The sequence below is a fragment of the Grampus griseus genome (genome assembly GCF_964374135.1).
Source record: "Grampus griseus genome assembly, chromosome: 3".
Taxonomy (NCBI): Eukaryota; Metazoa; Chordata; class Mammalia; order Artiodactyla; family Delphinidae; genus Grampus; species Grampus griseus.
The window spans coordinates 45,796,848-45,819,005 of NC_139019.1; the positions used below are offsets into that span (position 1 = coordinate 45,796,848).

Genomic DNA, 22,158 nt, shown 5'->3' on the forward strand with positions numbered 1-22,158 from the left:
TTCCAAAAAAATAATGTGGGCTCTGAGAAAATGTAAATGTCACATTTAAGAATATAATGAGGCTTTTAAAATTACTGTTGAAGGAGGTATTATGATTTCCATAAACTTCTAGTAAACAAAATACTACTAAAACAAAACACAAATGAAAAACTCTGCTTCATCGGTAGCAGATTCACCTGAGGATATGGCTTCTCTGCATTGCTTGGCCTTTTAGTTTAGAACTAGCTCCACTGTAAGTAAAAAGAATTAACTAGTCCTTTCGCCTTATGGAACCCCAGGGACTGAAGTTCCTATAACACAAAGCCAACCTCAGCCATACCTGAAAGTGATCTTCCTCTTTGATGCTACTGCCACTTAGAATTAAAGTAATCCCTTTAACACAAAAGCTTGGTCCTGTGGTCAAAATCACAACTACAGAAACTTGCATTTTGGAAAGAATGTCCAGCAACATTTTACTGAGAACTAAAAATAATGTAAATTAATATAAGATCAAAACTAAAGCAGTTCAGTATTGTGTACAGTAGTATCTTTCAATTTGAAATTTTTCAATGTCAAATTCCAAGCCATTTGTGCATGTCTGTATACACAACTCTGATAGTTTATCGATAATGCTAACTAGTTATCAATCATCAGGTTGAAATGATTACCCTCACTTGAAGATCACCTTTGTGTTTATATTCCAAATCAGCACCAAAAGAAGAAACCAATTACAGCCCTTTCCCCAGTTTTAACAGACAAATAAACTAATACTTATTCTACAAAAACAGGTGACTGAAGTCATCCAAGTTCTTAACTTTATGAAGAAACAGCTTTCTTTGTCCTTGAATTGTAATTTCCTAATAGGCTTGAGTGGTAACTAATCCTGGCATCCCTTTCACTGATGCCCAGGAAAGTCACTCAATGTTTTGTTTATTTCAGCTCTGGGGGCCCTTTTAATATGTTCCCAGTATTTTTTATTTCTTAAATGGGCTTTCAATATAATTATTTTAAAAAATCAGAGTACAAATATCCAACAAACTGATAAATAATAATGGTATTACTTTCAAACAGTTATAATTTTTATAAAACAATAATGATAACCAATATTTATCAAATGGTTACTCTGTGCCAGGAACTGTGCAAAGCACATTTCACTGATTATCTCCTATTTAATTTTTTTTGTACATGAGGAATGGAAGGCCAAGAAGGACAAAAAAAATCACCATGCCCATGGCGTGATGGGGTCAGGATTCAAAGGCAGGCAATATGACTCTGGTGGGTCTGTGCTTAAACACTGCAATTCTGCACCAGTAATGGCATTTATCAATGCCAAAAGCACATCCCAAACAATGCCTAATCTCTAGGCATTTTCCATTTCATAAAGATGATATGTACCATAAAGACAACAAATGGAAGAGTTAACATATAAATGCAAAAAAAAATTAAAACAAAAAAATTACTAAAATGACTTACAAAACTAAACAATCTCTACCCACCTGCTGATTTTCATGTCCTTCTACCCTAAGCTAAAATAATAAAATGAAATAAAATAATTTTTGGTTTCCTACTGAGGTGATAATTCTGGCTGAGAGTTTAATATCATATGTCCATATTCAGGGTGTAGCAAGACTACATGCATATCATATGTAACAAAGGCCTCTGGAGATGGCATTTATGTGCATATATACATGTATATGTAAACATCTACATATAAATGTATTTATGTATATATTGTGTGTGCATGTGAGTATAATCCTAGGGAAAGCATTTTGATTTTCTGCCTCTGTATTTCAAATGGGGTGGGAGGGAGATAAAGGTACTGTACCCACCACCATACTTATCCGCATAAAGAAAATTTACTATATTATTTTGCTATATTTTTACTATATTTTATATTTACTCAATATAAAAACCCTTCAAAGACCAACTGCTCTGCAAATATTACATTTTAAGGTATACTTCCTAAGATTAAAAACATATCATGGGGGGACTTCCCTGGTGGTACAGTGGTTAAGACTTCGCCTTCCAATGCAGGGGGTGCAGGTTCGATCCCTGGTCAGGGAGATAGGATCCCTCATGCCTTGTGGCCAAAAAACCAAAACATAAAACAGAAGCAATATTGTAACAAATTCAATAAAGATTTTTAAAATGGTCCACATCAAAAAAAATCTAAAAAAAAAAAAATCATGTGTCAATGCAAGTTCATCAATTATAACGGATGAACTACTCTGTTATGGGGGCAGAAAGTATATGGGAAATCTCTATACCTTCGTCTTAATTTTGCTGTGAAACTAGAAATGCTGTCTGAAGTCTTAAAAAATTAAAAAGACAAAAATATATCGTGTAACTTTAGAAAGGGATGTGACCTTGGAAGTTATTTAGTCTTCTGAAATCTAAATCATTTGCTCACTTCTTATTCACAGTTTTAATAATTAAGGCCTTGGCCTGATATTTGACCAAAAACATTCTAAAAACAAAACCCTCAGTTTTTGGCCCATGTGTGCTCATATCACATACACTGATGAGAAAGTAAATGAAATTGGAGCTAATGCAACATAAGCAAAAATTCTCTAGTCTGAAGTGTAATCTCTTCTTTATTTGTCATAAAACAAAAATTTAGGCTTCGTTAGAGAACGTATATGATGCCAATAAATGGCCTCAAATTTGTTAGTTAAATGATGGCATGAAAGGTCATCTGTTTTCAGAATTATTCAGCAAAAGATTTTCCAGTTGTAAGAAGTTAAGTGTTTTGCACATGTAGAGACACACTTGCTAAGCCTATTTATTTTGTTTAATAAAAGCTAATACAAGAAAGGGGTCCTTCTAGGCATGTTGATGTCACAAATTATTGTCACAGAACTTTGATGACTGACCTCCATGGGCGGGGGGAGGGGGAAGGAGGACGGGGAAAGGACCAAGTACACAGCAATCTTTCACAAGTGCCCTCACTCTGTTGTAGGAACAGGTTCTTCTTTTCTAGTTTATCTTATTTGACAGGCCCGTTCTTACCGTCAGTGGCTCTGCCTTCTTGGTTTTTCTCTAGGATGGGTTCCCAGGGAAAAGATTTATGGGTAGCTAGAACAACAATTTTTTAAGATCTGCATGAGGTAAAATGATTCAGGAGATTAAAAGGAAGGGTGTGATCAAATGGGGAGAGGAGTGACAGCAGTATGTCTTCTGCATGCCTACTATTACCAGACCCTGCTCTACTAACACGGTATTTAATTCTGATGCCTCTGCACTAAATGGTTGCTCATATTCCCATCCTAAGATAAGGAACTGGTTTCTGAGAACTTAAGTAACTCATCGGTGGTCATGCCCTTGGCAAGTGGCAGAGTTCAGTGGTTTCCAAATGCCAGGCTGAGACCTGGTACTGGCCCAAGAGAATGCTCATTGGTCCTTGTGAAGGTGAGAATAAACATGAAACATGGAGTAAGGATTTTTAAAAAGTCATATTAAAAAACAAAAGCTAACCATATTCCTTTGGAAAACTCTCCTTTATTCTGAGAATATGTGCCACTCCCTTTGTAAAGAATTCTAGTGAAATGCCTTTGGAAAATAAAATGATTGTGTGTATCGACGGGAATTTCCTTGTTAAATAAATAAAGTCATTTATCTGGCAAAGTAAGCACTTAGTAACCCTGGGTCAGTCCCCCAGATGGTTTTTGAAGTCTTTGTGAGTCATGAAATCCCAAGGCATGAAAATGAGCAGTGGAGCTGGATTTAAACCCAGGCTTTAAATACCGTTTCGCTTCTACTGCATCATGCTGCTTTCTGCAGGCACAAACGGATTCAGGCTATTCTGAAGCCCCATAAAAGTACATACTCTAGACTCTAGAACATCACGGTCAAACAAAAGTTTTTGCTGTGATGGAAATGTTCTCTCTCTGTGCTGTCTAATACTGTATCCACTAGCCACCGTTACTACTTAGCATTGAAAATGTGGCTAGTGCAAGTGAGGGACTGAATGCCACTTTTACTTAATTTTAATTAATTTAAATTAAGAGAAAGTCACCTGGGGTAGTGGCTATCATCTTGACCAGTGCAGCTCTTGAGCAATCTTTACAAAACTTCAGTTTTAAGTTTGCCAAGGGAAGACAATGTTTTATATAACTGAAAAAAACAAAAATCTACTCTACGCTTGGGGGCAGAAGAGCATTGATATATTAACGTAACAAAAATACTTGATTGTTTGGCAAAGACCCTAAGTGGAAAGATTTGCCCAAATGGCCATCAAGATTCTCCACCCCTGAAAGGGAAATAAAGATTTTAGTTTAATTGCTTTGCTTATTATACTCTCACCTAGAGGCTACTGTGCCGGCCAGCAAACGCCAAAAAGTATGGTCTAGCAGCAGCTGCTGATCGAAATCAGTATGTTCAGGGTCAAGATACCTGGATTCTAATTCATGGCGTGCATGTGTGTGCATATGCAAGACACATTTTTGAGCAGAATTTTGTATTTCTGAAACTGAGTTAATATTTTCCATTGTTTCCTTACATGATTGTTTTGAGGATCAAGTATTAAACTTCAGAGGAGAATTCTATGTCAGCTATAAAGATTACACAGACTTCAGGCAATTTTAAGAATATATTCCTTTCTATATACATCACTTCCCAAAGAGTGTACCGAAACTTAGAGCCACAAAGGGCAAAACATGGTGGACCTTGTAAATATCCTGAACTTAAACTGATGTCTTCGAGGTTTGTTCATGAACCTTTAAGACATCCTTTCACCACTTTCAAAGTGCTTTGGTGTTTGGAGTGCTGGGTTATAGATAAGCTGTCTGTCTGGGAAACATCAGGTTCCTTTCCTGGATAAATATAGTACAAGATGGGCTACCTTTAAACAAATGTAAAACAAACAAACAAAAAACACCAAGAAATAGTGAAACATGTAGGAAATTTTATCTAATCTCTATAGTAGGTGGGAGAAATGAATGGAAACTCAATGTATTGAAGATAAATAATGAGCATGAAAAGACATAAAACAAAAGTGTGCTGTCAACACATGGAATTAACTCCATGATTTGATGCAAAAGAGTTCTTTTTACCAACTGCCTTCTTTTTTAGCTTCTGTAAAAATGTACTCATAATTGAAAATAACAGTGATTGAATGAAAGTTTTATTGCACTTTTTTAAAGATCACCACAGGAACCTTTAGATAACACATAAATCATAATGCTTGTTTTCTGATTTTCCTGGCAAAAAAACCCAAAAATCAAACAAAGGAACAAAAAATAACCAGCAAAACAAACAAAACTGGCCCTGGTGGATAGAACAAATTCAGTCTGGAGTTCTCTAAGTCCCAAAGGAGGAATCGATGTTGAGACACGGAAACATGAGATCTGCATGCGGCCCTGTTCTCCCTGGAAAGAAAACTAGGAGCTAAAAGGGCTTGGTCTTGGGATCATTCATAACACTTACTAGCAGGCAACATCATGCACTGAACTGCTTAAATGATTTTCTGTCACAGTGTTGACTCCCACATTTGCAGAGATGTAAACAGATGTCCTTTCTTTTTCTGCTTTTTTCAAAATTAATTTTTATTGGAGTATAGTTGGTTTACAATGTTGTGTTAGTTTCTGCTGTACAGCAAAGTGAATCAGTTATATGTATACATATATCCCCTCTTTTTTTTTAGATTTCCTTCCCATTTAGGTCACCAAAGAGCATTGAGTAGAGTTCCCTGTGCTATACAGTAGGTTCTCATTAGTTATCTATTTTATACGTAGTAGTGTATATATGTCAATCCCAATCTCCCAATTCATCCCACCCCCTCGGTACCTATAAGTTTGTTGTCTACATCTGTGTCTCTATTTCTGCTTTGCAAATAAGTTTATCTGTACCATTTTTCTGTATTCCACATACAAGCGATATTATACGATATTTATTTTTCTCTTTCTGACTTACTTCACTCTGTATGACAGTGTCTAGGTCTATCCACGTCTCTGCAAATGGCACTATTTTCTTCCTTTTTATGGCTGAGTAACATTCCATTGCATATATGTACCACATCTTCTTTATCTATTCCTCTGTTGATGGACATCTAGGTTGCTTCCATGTCTTGGCTATTGTAAATACTGCTGCAATGAACATTGGGGTGCATGTCTCTTTTTGAATTATGGTTTTCTCCAGGTATAAGCCTAGGAGTGGGATTGCTGGATCATATGGTAGTTCTATTTTTAGTTTTTTGAGGAACCTCCATACTGTTCTCCATAGTGGTTGTATCAATTTACATTCCCACCAACAGAGTAGGAGGGTTCCTTTTTCTCCAAACCCTCTCTAGCATTTATTGTTTGTAGATTTTTTGATGATGGCCATTCTGACTGGTGTGAGGTGATATCTCGTTGTAGTTTTGATTTGCATTTCTCCAATAATTAGTGATGTTGAGCATCTTTTCATGTGTTTATTGGCCATCCGTATGTCTTCTTTGGAGAAATGTCTATTTAGATGTTCCCCCCATTTTTTGATTGGCTTATTTGGTTTTATTTGAAAATACTTAGGAATAAACCTACCTAAGGAGGCAAAAACCTGTACTCAGAAAACTATAAGATACTGATGAAAGAAATCAAAGACAACACAGATGGAGAGATATACCATGTTCTTGGATTGGAAGAATCAATATTGTGAAAATGACTATATTCCCAAAGCAATCTACAGATTCAATGCAATCCCTATAAAATTACCAATGGCATTTTTCACAGAATGAGAACAAAATTTTTTACAATTTGTATGGAAACACAAAAGACCCTGAATAGCCAAAGCAATCGTGAGAAAGAAAAACGGAGCTGGAGGAATCACGTTCTCTGACTTCTGACTATACTACAAAGCTACAGTAATCAGGACAGTATGGGACTGGCACAAAAACAGAAATATAGATCAAAGGAACAGGATAGAAAGCCCAGAGATAAACCCACACACCTATGGTCACCTAATCTATGACAAAGGAGGCAAGGATATCCAATGGAGGAAAGACAGCCCCTTCAACAAGTGGTGCTGGGAAAACTGGACAGCTACATGTAAAAGAATGAAATTACAACACTCCTTAACACCATACACAAAAATAAACTCAAAATGGATCAAAGACCTAAATGTAAGGCTGGGCACTATAAAACTCTTAGAGGAAAATAGAGGCAGAACACTCTTTGACATACATTGCAGCAAGATCTTTTTTGATCCACCACCCAGGGTAATGAAAATTAAAACAAAAATAAACAAATGGGATCTAATTAAACTTAAAAGCTTTTGCATGGCAAAGGAAACCATAAACAAAACAAAAAGACAACCCTCAGAATGGGAGAAAACGTTTGCAAATGAAGCTACCGACAAGGGATTAATCTCCAAAATATACAAACAGTTCATGCAGCTCTTTTTCTGCTTTTAACTCTTCTACTTCCATTGACAGGTTGTAGGAGTTAAGGTCTTACATATGTCTAGACATAACTATCCAGTAGTCAATGACAACAAATTTTTCTTCATCCAAGATTAAGAAAACCCTGAAGTCTCAAGACAATGAATGGGAAGCTGACACAAAGCTTGAGAGAAACCGCAATAGGCGGATGGAATAATTGGGGATATTTCTTCAGTGAATCTCACCTCAACCATGCCACAAAGTGCCAGGAATCTGATAGCAAAGCCCAGTGTTCGATATTCTTGACTTGCCTTTTTCTGAAGAAAAACCACAGGCATGGTTGAAGGCTTTCTTCATATTTGTAAATAGCATATCTTTAAATTTTCATCTTACAGGGATTTAGTGAGGATGATTTACTAACAATCCCTGGTATATCTTATCTCAAGAAGCACATCACATAAATGTTCCAGTAGTGTGATTATTTTTCCTTATATGGCTCATACAACTGTACAGGAGACACTGAGAAAAATTCACTAAGGATCTAAGAATGTCAAACAAAATCAATAGCTAAAGTGATTGATGTATTAGTGGAAACAGGGATTTACATAGGAATATCAATATTGACTGGGTAAATGTCCTTTTCTATCTGGGTAAGTATCTAGAATTTTTTTTAAATGACAGGAATGCATCATCCAAACAAAACTTTTGTCTTGTTTCCATGGGTCTATGGTGTCTTCAAATGATACCCAGACATGAAGTAGGTACTGTCAATATTTGCTGAGTGAAAGCATGACACTCTCATTCAAAAATGCAGCCAATCAATATACTTATTTAGAATGTGGTAGAAGACACAGATTACCTCCATTGGAAATCAGCTTTCTCCTTTCTCCTGACCTGTCACCATTCGCTCCATTCCCACCACCTACTACCAAGATTTAAAGTTCAGAAAATTTTCATTTTATAACACTAGAGCATGGTTTTGACTTTAGTCTCCTTTAGTACATGGAGGAAAGAGCATTGGGATTAAAAAAAGCAAGTGAGAGTCCCCAGGCACGGTATCTATAACTGACAGAACTAGATCCTCTTGTGTAATGGCCATTTGTCCATTACAAGAAGCAGGAAAAGCTCATAATTTTCAACTTGGTTCATTCATCTAGGGTCACACTGCACTGAGAGCACTATGCAGGTTACTGTGCTTTTTTCATTGAAGACGGTTTTCAAATGTTCCTAATTTTAGTTGCATAGTTAATTTTATTCATACTTTGCTCTTAGAGATGATGTTCATTGTATACACTGCATAATAAGCCAGCTCTTCCTTGACCAAGGTTGATATGAGTTTGCTCTCTAGCAGGGATTTGATCTCACAAAATTATGGAGTAATCACTTTTATTATTAAGCTACCATTCTCCCACATTTTTTAAAAAAGCAGATGTTACCCTGTGTAAAGTATTAAGTCTGAGGTAAAAGCATAACTGCATAGTCAATCATTTACAAGTTTAAATAGTTTACCTTCACAGTGCCTTTTTTTCTAAAGTTACGGGAGTTGAGAAACACTCAGGTGACTATTTTTCTGTTTTTTTTCTTTTTTCACAATTAAAACTAGAGTCCAAACACTGAGGAGCATACTGGGTATGAAGGAAATTCAGAAAAGGAAATTGGATGCTAAATATTAGGGCAAACTCTCCTAAAGACGTAATAGCATTTTAGTAACCTTAGCATGAAAATAATGAGTTACTGGTAAGTTTTGTCAATCTCAATTTCTTTTTCCCTCTGCCTTAAGAACTTTTCATAACTAATATTTATCTCTTCATGTCCCCTAAGACCTCAGGATATATCACTTTGGCAGTGATAAGCAAGGGATATTAGAACACATAATTAATTTGTTGTTTTAAAAGACTGGAGCATAGCACAATGATACTAAACAAATGCTGTGGTAATGCATTAAAATCCACTATTTTTACCTTGTGTCATTAACAAACATGCTCATTCAAAATGTCAGAACATTAGAGCTTCCTTTTTATGATTTTTTAAGTATGAGATTAGAAATATAAAATGTGTATTCAGCTGCTATTTTTAATTCCTTAATTCAAAAATTGAATAAGCATGTTTACCTAATTTATAAGTATTTTTTTAATCATTTATGGCCCTCCTGTTTTTTGAGCTAGAAATAAAACGGCCCCAGGGACTGAACAGAGAAGTGGAATTTTTAAAACAACAGAAAGATGAGAAAAGGTAGCACAACTAGTAGTAGTACTGTAATAGCCAATGACCTTAGAATATTCTGTCAATAGACTTCTTGGGATTTAATGGCTAGTGTAAGTTTAGTGTCTGTATCAATACTTAATAATAATAATAATAATAGTAGTAGTAGTAACTTGCCAACCCTCAAGGAGTGGAAGAAAAATCCTAGTTTATCTGGCTCACTACCAAAATGATATCACTCTTGATAATAATGAATTATTTGTCTACCTGGGGTCCTAACAGAATTAAGGATAGGATAAATTCTCAATTCTAGAGCTCATCTGGAAGTTCATGGCTTTCAAAATCTGCTGAATTTTTTCTTTCTCTTAACAAAATTTCTCTTCACACAAAGATTTGATTTAGCTCCAATCCTAAGGACACAAATAAACACCCTAATCCAGAGGTTCTCAAACTTCTTCAATTCATGATACTCTTAGCACCTCAGTAGTTTTTTACAGCACCTCACTGGCCAAAAGAAATAACTACCAGTGGCAATTCTTAATAATTTAGTTCAAACGATTTAATAAGGTTTTGCCTCCACAACTGAGCACTCGTTGAGTCCTGCACAACTTCTCACTCCGGAATGAGCCTGGATGTTCTGCCTCCCTCACTTCCTGGTCCACGCTGATTTTTGTGCATTGCTTGCTTCTTATCACAGCAATTGTCAATAACCCAGTTTTGCAAAGATATGATGTCATGGAAAGAAAAGGAATGATCTAAAGTTGAAACTGGGAACTATTTCAAGCTATTAGTTCTCCAGGTGACTGACAGATGTTTCTGCGTTTAAATTTTCCCTGAAAATTTAAAATACCTCTGGAACCCGTGTGAGTTCCCTGTGGTGGTCCAGGGTACCTCAGCACATGTCCTGGCCCTAGTTTCATTACTCTTAAACCACTGAGTGAGGGGTGAGGACACTCCCTCAGTTGGGAAAACTCAGGAATTGAGGAAGGAATTATTTGACCACAGCACCTTTCTGTGTTTACATGATGGTAGAGGACTTTCAAATGGCAGATCAAGGTTAGAAAAGAGACAGATGCTCATCAGTGCTAATAAGATCTAAAAATATAGTTAGGTGGGGTTACAGACTTTTCATGTAGATCCAGTGAGGACTAGAACCTTTGTGGTGCAACATTTCTTTTTATTTTTATTTTCAGAGATGCCTTAGTAAGACTAATGAAGAATAATGTAACCTGCAATAGAATTGATGAATAGGTATATAAGCAATCATTCTTCCTTTTTCAAACTCAGGACTAGAGGCAATACCACCTTCTACCCCATAGTCATAGGAAGAGGCCAGGAACAGCTACAACCGAAAACTCACAAAGGCTCAAGAGGTGGTGAGGGACTTCCTAACTGCTAAAGAAAGGGTAGAAATTTGAGTTGGGGATGGGGGATAGTGTCTCCTAGCTGAAAGAATGCCCACATGGGGCACCCCAAAGCCTTGATAAATGAGGTTCTATCCTTCTGTATGGTGACGGGGACTAATTAGCTAGACTGCCAAGTGTGCCCCAGTTTTCTATGGTACATTGGGTCCGCTCACTTCCTCTTCATTGCCCCTTCCACGCCCTCCCCCGTATGTATCAGTATGTAGATATGAGTAAAGAGCAACTTGGATCATCTTTGGATTCTCTGTGTTACTGTTTATTCAGCAGAAGACGGAGACTAGAGGTCCATTATCCAGATGAATTGAAACGTGTTTTCAACTGATGTGGTTTGACAGGCAGTTTGTATTCAATAAACTCATAGTTTTATGATTAAATTCTATTTGTTTTGTTACTGATAATTCTCCTGTTAATTTTTCCAGGGACTTGTATCTATGTATTTGTAAATACAAATAACATATCATTGAATGAAGTGCAGCAACAGAAGTAACTGTTATCCAGAAGTTAAAATAGTTTTAAATGCATTCTGAAGAATTTAAGAGGGAAAAAAACCTGCACATATTTAATGTAATTATCCATCTATTCTGTAATTTTCTTCATGTTTCTTCATGACAGCACTTGGGCAACCTTCTGTTATCTAGTTGTTTCTATTCTTATAAAATAATTTTTTACTCTTAATGATAGTTTTTTTAAAAAAAATACTAATTCTTTTTTATAAATTTATTTATTTATTTTTGGCTGTGTTGGGTCTTCGTTTCTGTGTGAGGGCTTTCTCTAGTTGCGGTGAGCGGGCGCTACTCTTCATCGTGGTGCGCGGGCCTCTCACTGTCGCGGCCTCTCTTGCTGCGGAGCACAGGCTCCAGACACGCAGGCTCAGTGGTTGTGGCTCACGGGCCCAGTGGCATGTGGGATCTTCCCAGACCAGGGCTCGAACCCGTGTCCCCTGCATTGGCAGGCAGATTCTCAACCACTGCACCACCAGGGAAGCCCTTAATGATAGTTTAAGTTTACTTTTCATGTATTTATTTCTTTACTGTACTCAAGCTAATCATTAAAATTATTTCTATTTCTTATTATTCTTAAGAATTAAGTTGCTTCTCGGGATTACATTTAACAAACTATGTAACAGTCTTCTGAGCAGAGGCTGCCAGGAACTTCTCTTCTGCCTTGTACAAGCTAATTTTTTTAGATGCTGAGTTTAGCCTAGTTCTATAGACTTGAGTCAGTTGCATATTTTCTAAGAGTCAGTTGCATATTTTCTTTATTACTTCTCTGATCAATGTGAGCTTGTATCTTCTTTTATTCTTAAACTATAAATGGAAACTAAATTTTCATAATGCCAAGTCATTCATTTGATCAACTGGATTTGGTGAACAGGTACTTCTGCTTCTCAGCAGTTTTGCCACAATATTTCACAGCACTTTATGGCATTTGCAAATAATGTTCTCGTAGAAATGATCGAAATGTGTGTTGTGTTTTTCAAGAAGTTTAAGCTCTCAGGCCCTTGGGTCTCTCATCTGTAAAACAGCGTAATAATATCCCTCTGCATAGGACTGTGGAAAGTATCAAATGAGATTACAGATGTGAAATACTTAGAAGAATGAAGAGTCATGTACACATGCAACGTATACTGTGATTATTATTACTACCATTATTAGTCTTATTTTCTTCTTGTGCCTCAGCTATTTAATCAGTATCTATTTATAGAAGATAAGATAATGCTATCCTGTCTTATAGGAGGTAATTATCTTCCTTCTCTCTTTACCAACAAATTAAACAATTATATTTCAACTTAAAGAGCATTTAATGGTTTTCCAAAACACTTCATTCAAATAGATAATCACAAACTTTCATTGCTACTGTTTGTATTTGAAATTCCTAAGGGATTTTCTCAATAGGAAAACTTAACTAGAACAGTTAAGTATAAAATCATCAAAAGTGATTAAAATATATAATAATGTCATTCTCTATAAAGTGCAGTTGAATTAAAGACACCGAACAATCTTCCCAGCATTATCATGAACTAGGTAAGAAAATGGAGGTTTACATATGGCCACATGAAGAGAAAGGATAACACTTTATCTGTAGATGGAATGTATAGTATCAGATTGAAGACTGAAATGGTAGTTATTTATTCTATTCACCTTGCTTCTCATAGAAACATCTCCATAGTAGAAAGAATGCTTTTCAGGAGTCAGTTACTGTCAAAGGAAAACCGTATAGCTGCAATATAAATACCCAGGGGGAATGAGAAAGCTGAACATGTCAAGACATTATTTTTCAACAAAATATAGAGTTGCATCACGGTCTAATTAGATTTGTCACTCTTATGTGAGTCCAATCAGATAAAGGAACTCTTGAATAGGTAGAGGGAAAACTGAGGTCATCCTTGTAAGTTTACTTTGGAAAGAAAAGCACTATTTAGCTGTTAAATATTGTAGCCTTTTCATAAAATGCACGGATACACACTGGTATCCAAAAATCAATTTGCTATAATTTTAGAAAATACGAATAGAATACATAACTATGTAAAACAGAGTCTACTAAGTCACTGTGAGTTTGTCCCTGGCCTCTATCAAAAGCCCAGTTATTTCACATTTGATGAAGCTGGAGGAGATGACTTTCAACCTGGTCGTTCATCCATTCAACATTATATATAATTATCTATAGGGCTTTTCAGCATTTTTCTTTTCTACTCACCCCTATTCTGTTCTCTTTTTATAATTGCAGTGTGGCTCTATTAAGCTTTTTCCCCGTTCTCAAGCTGCCCCATCACTCTTTCCTTTAATCATCGATGGCCATACTTTCTTTTTCTTTTTTTTTTTTTGCTTTAATTGAAGTGTAGTTGATTTACAATGCTGTGCCAATGTCTTCTGTACACCAGAGTGACTCAGTTATCCACATATATATGTTCTTTTTTTTATATACTTTCTACTTGCACGAAAAAGTAGAGATCAGAAGCCATCAATTCTCTAAACATTTCAGCCATCCATCTCCAAATTTATAGCTCCCCCTTTCACTTCTTTTTCTCATTGTTATAAAGAATGCAGTACTTGTCTCTACTACTTTTTCAAGGTTAGTCCCTTTACTTAGGCTCGTGATCATATGTTCATCAGCAGCTACAACTCCATACTTAACCTCTGCGTCCCTCAGCTTAAGTGTTCTGAATTCAAAAAAACTTTCCCTTGAACCTAATTCTCCCTCAAGCAGCTTTAGTTTTTCTTTTCCTCTTTAACTTACTAAACTTTTAAAGAGATGGTTGCACTTGCTGCTATCTCTACTTTCAATTCACTCCTTCACTAATTCTTCTATTACCCCACTAAGATGCTTCTCCCACTGTTCATCCCAAATCGAGTCATTACAGAAGGGAATTGGTTCTTCTAGTTTCCCCTCACCCTCTGCACTGTTGTTTCTGCTCTCTGTCCTTGTCCTTTAATTGTTGTCTTGTTTCTCCTAGAGTTCTGGCCTCAACGTGTAAAAGCCAAATTCATTATGTCATTATGTTGTCCACTCTATCCTGTGTTCCCATGTCAACATCACCATTCATTTACTTGTTCGGGGTCAAAACGTCAACATTCTCTCTGATTCTCCTTGCCCACTGGCTATCTCCCAACATGCACACGCGTGCGCACGCGCGCGCGCACACACACGCACCATTCTGTAAGCCTATTGCTTCTTGCATCTGGACTAACCTCATCCTACCCCCACTCCCTTGACCTGGGCCTCCATCATATTCAGCCTGCTTTGCTTCTATGAATTTCAACATGATCTATTTCCCTGTAATCGCTTCATTCTATACAATCATTCAACAATAGAGTAATCAGAAGCAATAAAAACAAGAATGCGATCACGTGATCCCAGCTAAAAACCTGTGGCTCTGAGGTCCCATACGCTGTATTCCGACCTTCTTTTTCTCCTGCCACATTTCCCTACTCACACCAACCAGTCATTCCTTAACTGAGCCATGACTTCCCTTGCCCCACATTATCTAAATGTTGCCCCCTTCACCTGACTATCCCTGGCTGGCAAACTCTCCTTCTCTTCTCCTTTTCTCTCATAAATGCCTCAAGGATGGCGCTCACCAGATTTTATTCCAAAGGTCTAAAAGGTCAGCCCTTTTGCCCTGCCTCTCCCCCTACCCCCATGCAGACGGGGAGCTTTAAACACACCATAGCTTTTCAGTACGTATTTTTATTACATGTGAATGAATGAACAAATGTCTTAATTTTCAAACCTAAGAAAATGGGATAAAAATAACATAGAAATAAAGCCAATGGGAAAAAGAAGTTGTTTTGTAGTGAAGGAGGGTGGACGCCATCAATACAATGAATTCATGCTGAATATGTACTAATTAGTGAGTGTGAAGGAACAGTTGAACGGGAAAGTCTAAATTTACAGAAGGCAATTAGGGGCTATGGATCTGGAGCTCAACTGAGGTTGCAGGGCCAGAGATACTGAGCAGTAAGTCATCTGATGAAGGCTGACAGTAGAACATACATACAAAAGAATTTTCTAAAGCAGAGCCCAGAGGGTCGGGCTATACTTTGGGGAAATATGTTAAGGGGTGATAAGAGAAGCTGGTGAAGAAGAGGTCTGCAAGCAGTAGGGAAGAGAGCACACAACAGTGATGGCAGCTAGGAGATGAAATGCACCTTGTATTTCCTTTAATAACTGGCACCATGCCTTCTGCTTTATGGGTGGCCAATAAACATTACTTGAATTCATGGATTTTCAGAGGTCAGTATGATTTGAAGATAGATTTCAGAATATTAAGGCAACAACAACATATAAGGAAATATAGAGAACAGATGTAGATCTTGGGGTGGGCTTGGAAGGATGGGCAGAGATATGATTATGCAGAAGTTTTATTACCAAAAACAACAGATAAAAAAGGAGGGTAGATTGGATAGTTTTTGAAAGATGGTGGAGACCTGTGCATAGAGGTAGGTGATGAGATGCTTTTGCCTGTAGACCACAAGGACAGAAATTAGGACTTACATACTGTCTTTTTCACTAATTATTTGATCTAAAACGTGTCATTTCATAAGATTATTAGTTATCTGAGACAAGAACTCTGTCTTACAGTTTTCTTCTCTCTCCTGCAGTTCTCAAAGACAGTTACACAATGTGAATTTCATAATTCAGAATTTGAATCAAAGTGATTGTACTTTAGCTGCTCATTCCTAGGGAGAAGACAATGTTGTCATTTTACAACCATTAATAAATGGCAACTAAGAGCCATAGGTTGGGAAGTGAGTAAAGCATAAGTCCATTTCTAGAATCCCACAGAGACCTATTAAGATACCTTGATGGTCTGTTAGAAAACCAAGAATAACAGTAGACCCTCGGGAACCCCATACAGCTCCTCTAAGATGTACTGCAACCTGTGCTGAGTTTTTGAGATGGTGTCATGAGGAGATGGTGATGTTATCAGACAGTTGCCTAGATGCAGAGGAGGAAAGTAGACACTAACTCTACACAGAGGCAGAGTGACCACCAACGACAGTGCAGGTATTGAGTGAGAGTTAGACCCTATTTAGAAGCCTCCAGAAACTAGGAAACTAATGAACACTACAGTAAGCACAAGAAAATGAGCTAATGATGGTGTATGATCCGCGAATCTGCTTATCAGTTTTAATTACTTTCCAAGCTGTGGCATGTCTAAAATGATATTCAAGTCTGTCTAATGTTTTCTGTACTTGCCTCCCGTGATTACTATTCCCAAAATGGTTTAATTTAGGCAAACCTTCACAAAGATTTCAAATGAACTGGCAAACCAGGGCTAACATCTGCACAGTACGTCAATGGAGATATATTCAAAGGGCTCTATGTGCTAATATCACAGGGACTTGCAAACTGAGTTTAAAGCCTGTCAAAATATTCGAAAATATTCACATGGTTGGGTAGCTAAACTCAGGTCCTACATGAATATAAGCTAAAGTTTTAAGTGTAAATGTCTCCATTGCAAATTTAATTCTCTCTTTTCCCAGACAATGTATTCTCTGGGAAAATAAATGTTTCTTATCAAGAGTGACAGATTCAATCTACCATTTATCTTCAACTTGTATAATTTTAGCCACCATCCTTTTTAAATTAGAGAATGATGCAGTTGAACAAATATCATTGGTTTTATCAACTCTAGAGGGAAATTTACTTGATTTTTCTCTAAGCACGCCCTCTTCTCTTTGCTCCCCCTCACACTTACATGTCACTGGCAATGGAGGAGTTCCGGGACATAGACTTTGGCGAGAGGTCATAATCGCTGTCGGATCGATACAGAAAGGACTCCCGGCGTTGACTGTGGACAAAGTTTGCTTGGAGAATTAGCCCAGATCCCGGGCTGGTCATGGGATCCAAGGGACTCCGTCCAGAAGATGTGCCATTGTCCACATCGAAGCTGTCAATTAAGGAGAAAGAATGACATTGCTGTGAATTGCATGTTAATAGTTTAGTAAAGGGAGACTTCAGTTTAGGAACTGACAATAGGAAAACTTACAGCTGATTCTTGCTGTCAAAAAAAATGGTAATACCAAAATACACAAAAGAAAAAAAAAACACTGACTTTATATACTTGTCTTCCTACACCTTTGAGTACCTTGTTCACTGACCAAATACAAAATATATAGGTCTCTCTGAACTCAATTTCAGTTTACAAGGAGCCATTCTGCAAAGACTAGCTCTCCTAAGTACAGAATTCCTTTTACATAGTAATTCACTAAATATTTGGGTTCAGTTCAACAAGTGCCCATTACATGCCTAATATCCTTGATTCCCCAAACCTGGGCTTCTCGACTCCCACCTACACCTACCCAATCACTAATTTCTATTGTGGCCACTTCCCTCCATCCCCACTGCCAGTATACTAAGTTCAGGATTCTGTCAACTGTCACCTACATTATTATAAGAGCCTTTAAATTAGTCTCTTGAATCCATTTTCCACCTTGTATGATTCTTCTTAAAATCTAAACCTGACTGTGTTATTCATCAGTTCAAAACCTTACAGTGGCTCACTGTTGTCCTCAAGATAAAGTTCACATTTCTTGGCTGAACTGACAGAGTCTTAAGCATCTGTTCTCAAAGACAACGAATGCTTTTCGCAACCTCGATATGCAACACTCTTCCATCGGGAACTTCATACTCCCCTCATATTGAACCACCACCTACTTGTATCAGACTCTCACTACCTAATCTTCTGCTCCCCAATTTCTCAACCCTCCAATCTCCTGCCTAATTTTTATTTATCCTTGAGGACTTAGCCTTCATCTGAAATGCTGCCCTGATACCCCAGAGCTTCATGAGATGCCCTTTCTCTGTGTTCCCAAGACTCTTTCCCACTCCCCACTGATAGCGTTTACAATGAGCTGGAAATAATTACCACTTGATCTCCATTCCTAGACTGTGAGCTCTCTGAGAAGGGAGATTCTGGGTGTTCTAAGCACTTCAGAAAATTTTTACTAAGTGGTTTGAATTAATGATCAAATGAATGAAAGACATGATACTTGGCAATACAGATTTTAGAGTTTGGGGAAAAAAAAGAACCATACGTGCCATTCTTAACATCACAGTCTTTATAATCTAGATAAACTTTCTACAAAGAGCTTTTCTAGTCTAGCATCAACCAGTAGTAAAATAAAGTCAATTCTCATGTGTTCTTATAAAAGGAGGGTGATAGCTCAGGATAGCTCAGCAAGTATGTGGTTTAAAAAGTTGTTGAATGAAGTGAACAAATGAATTCAAGTTCAGTTGTTAACAACGTTTTTCCTATTAGAACTTTTATCCAAACTATTAACTGGCTAATTTTAAAATATTCTTTTACTTTTTCTACTGGAGTTACTAATAAATAGTGTTATGACCCAAAGATTGGAGGCCAAACTGGAAGAATTATCCAGGGGCTTGATGTTTCATGAATCACCTATGAATCTATGACCAAAGTAGAACATTGACTCCAAATCAATCCGTCTAGTAAAAAAAAAAAGGGAAAACTCATAATCTAGCTTAGCCAGTCATAAACATGTTTTTCAATTTAAAATTTTCTTAGAATTTTGTCACTTTACAGATATATTCATTTGGTCCTTACAGGACATTGAGAGATTATCTACTTGAGCAGATTCATTTTACAGACAAGGATACCAGCTCCTAGAAAGGTTAATTGACCAAAGTTACTGAGCTAACTGGATTTAATTATCTACTATTCCTGAAGTTCTCCCAGCTGTAATGCATAATCCTGTAAACCAGCAACTATGACACTCAAACAGGGACATCTGTTTCTTGCGGACAGATACTTCATGCATCTGGGACTTTAACAATCCTGAGAAAGGCCAAAGGGAAGGGACCTCTAATCATTAAAGAGACTTATTCAGGATCTCTGGCAGGCTCTTCTTGGATATGCTTAACTCAATAAGCATTTATTAAGTACCTACCATAAGCACATTGAGGTACAAAAATAAAGGAGATGAGATTAATCCAAGCTGGGATATCTGAGAAATCTTCATGGAAAAGTAGTATTTAAAGAGGGCTTTTGAAGGCATTCAGTATACAGTTGAAAGACATAAAAGACCTCTGCATAGGGAGAGGATAGGGGTGATTTCTGCTCTAAGGAGATAGTGATGGCCGCTCTTCAGCATGAAGAGGTCTTAATGTGAACACATAAAAAATGTTTATGTTGATTCCCCTCCAATATCAAAATGTTGTTACTGTTTTAAAAAATAAAATATGGTATCCTTTTCATGCTATGCAGAAACAGAAATATAGGAGATACAGGAGTACGATTTTTGGCTTAGTTTTTCTCAGTTCAATTGAGGAAATACCAATATTACCCCCAAATCAGAAATTTGCACTTTTTTATTATTGCAATCTTTCCAATTAAATTAAGCAAGTCTTGACTTAACAAAAAAAATTCTCCACTATCAGTTTTGGAACAAATATTGATAAGTATCTTAAAATATTTAACAGTTTTTGCGGTAGTATTACCTATTAAAACCAAACAGTTATTAGTAGGTCATAAAGTGCTTGATATGGGAGTATATGGGCTTTGATACTTTTCTTTGCAGGTTGTAATATAACAAGTTGGCCATTGGATGGAGATCACTTTCTTGAGGAAAATCTACTGTAAATAAAGGCCAAAACTATCTATTTCTTAAAGACTCATGAAAACAACCTCTTAAATATTATCCAAAAAATAAAACCTCAAAATTTATAGGAAGTGATTACCAAATATTGATGAAAATATATTAGCCTAAGAAATATTAGTATTAGCTTTACAAACAGATTGAGAATGATCTAAAAAATGGTCACTGATCTGTTATTAGACATTTATGCTTACTTAAAAAAATGAGCTCTTTTGTTCAAATATTAGAACTAAGGATCTTTTCTTGGGAGAGATTAGGTTGGGAACACTTCAAGGCAGTACTTCATTCGGTGGATAGTATATTAACTGAGACTTTATTTAGCCTGAAAATATGGATGGCTTCAAATAAGCTGTTCATTTTTGAAACGTAACTTTATAAACAGTCAATGTCATGGTATTATTAACAAGACAAGAAGGTGATGAGGGGTAACCCTAACCTTAGACGTTGGGACCAAAGAGATCAGTTGTGAATTTGCCAAAAACACTCTTTGGCAAACACTTTGATATAATGAATCCTCTTTTGACTCACTGCCAATTAGATGAAGCCCAAGTATAAGATTAGCAGAAGTTTAGGAAAGGAAGTATAGATTTGGGGAGAGTAAGAACGTCTGAGACTAATAATGATGGTGAGAATAATAATCATAATGATGATAATAATGATAATAAAGCATTTGAAACACTCTCCAAGCGCTAGGAATTGTGCTGTGTGCTTTATGTACATTATCTCATTGAATCCCCACAATAACCCTTTGAAGTAGCCACTATATTTTCCATTTGACCAATGAGGAATCTGAGTCATAAAGAAGTGGCTCTATGTTAAGTCACATGTTCAAGGCCATACAGTTTGTCAGTGGGTTTTAAACTCAACCCACTGATTCCAGAGCCTGGGAGAATGGCCCCTGTGTTTCTCTCTCTATTGCAAAGCCTCCTCTTATTCATTATAAAAATAGAGAAACATCTCTTAGCTTCCTCACCAGGATAGAACTTCAAATGTTAACATTCTGAACAACTTATGGATCACGTTTGCCAAGGCTAATTCTGGGCCTTGGTCTTTATATGACCCCCAATTTTGGAATTTTCCAAATCCTCTGTTTTTTCAGTTTTGAATACAACAGTAAGGTGCAAAACAGTCTCTGCTGAAACCTTTTGGGTGGGTTTCGTTACAGAGTTTTAGAGTTCATTTGGAATAAGGAGGGATGGTGAGTCTGCAGAAGGTCTTAGCAAATGAAACTAAGCGAGATGCTCCATTGTCCCACATGTTTGCTGTCCTTAATGCAGTTCAATGATGTATATGTTCCCTGACAGAGTTGGCTTTTACCAAGAAGTCATTAGTGGAGAAGCAGCAACGCAGCTGTGCATGGTCCCCAGTGGGGGGCGGTAAAGAGTAATGGCCCTGCCAGCCTGTTGCAATTAGAACTACTGAAGGCTGTGTGCATCTAGCACTACTCAGGACCATTCACTCCACTCAGGACCCTTTAAAAACCAAAGAGAAAACAAGCAAATTGACCAACCAACCAAACTGCTCCCCAGCTCTCTACACTGTTCCAAATCAGTAGAATTACTGGACTACCTGTCGTGATCCACCTTCCATTCAGCCTCTTCCACTGCTCCCACACTTTGTGTCTACTGACCTTGTAATCATCTGTCCGCTTGGGATCATTTCTCAGTTTTTTGGCCTGATGCTACACCCTGCTTCTCTGGTTTACATATTTTGCATCCCTTCTTGCCCATGATGTGGACTCTCTCCTGAGCCGTGGTCCTGCTATCATCCCGGGTGAACAACTCATCTCATGTCACCTGGCCATCAGGACCTTACACTCAACATTGACCTCCAGTGTGGAGTCTGATGAAGGTGAGACACATGAGGACTCCAGTGGAGCAGCTGCGGGAAGCCCCGATCAACAGAGGTCCCATTATCAAAGCATCTGTGAAGAGCTCCCACGGGGAAGACCCTGGAGAGAACGAGCATCTGCTGAACGCTGGAGGGGAACCTGGAAGGCTCTATTCAAGTCAGGGGCATCTGAGAGCTGCTTCTGTTGCTGTGTATTAACAATGGTGCATTGACAACAGAGATCTTC

The 22,158-nt window shown here is 37.3% G+C and overlaps 1 protein-coding gene across 4 annotated transcripts in view; it reads right to left on the reverse strand.

Annotated features, from left to right (window-relative positions):
* Window positions 1–22,158, reverse strand: part of PDE4D (phosphodiesterase 4D) — a gene marked incomplete at its 5' end in the record, with an annotated part of 1,122,552 nt that overhangs the window by 207,947 nt on the left and 892,447 nt on the right. For all 4 annotated transcript variants that reach the window (XM_082650735.1, XM_082650738.1, XM_082650736.1 and 1 more), the window contains one exon: window positions 17,159–17,350. In XM_082650735.1, coding sequence (XP_082506861.1) covers window positions 17,159–17,350 — 192 coding nt within the window. The remainder of the gene's footprint in view (window positions 1–17,158; window positions 17,351–22,158) is intronic.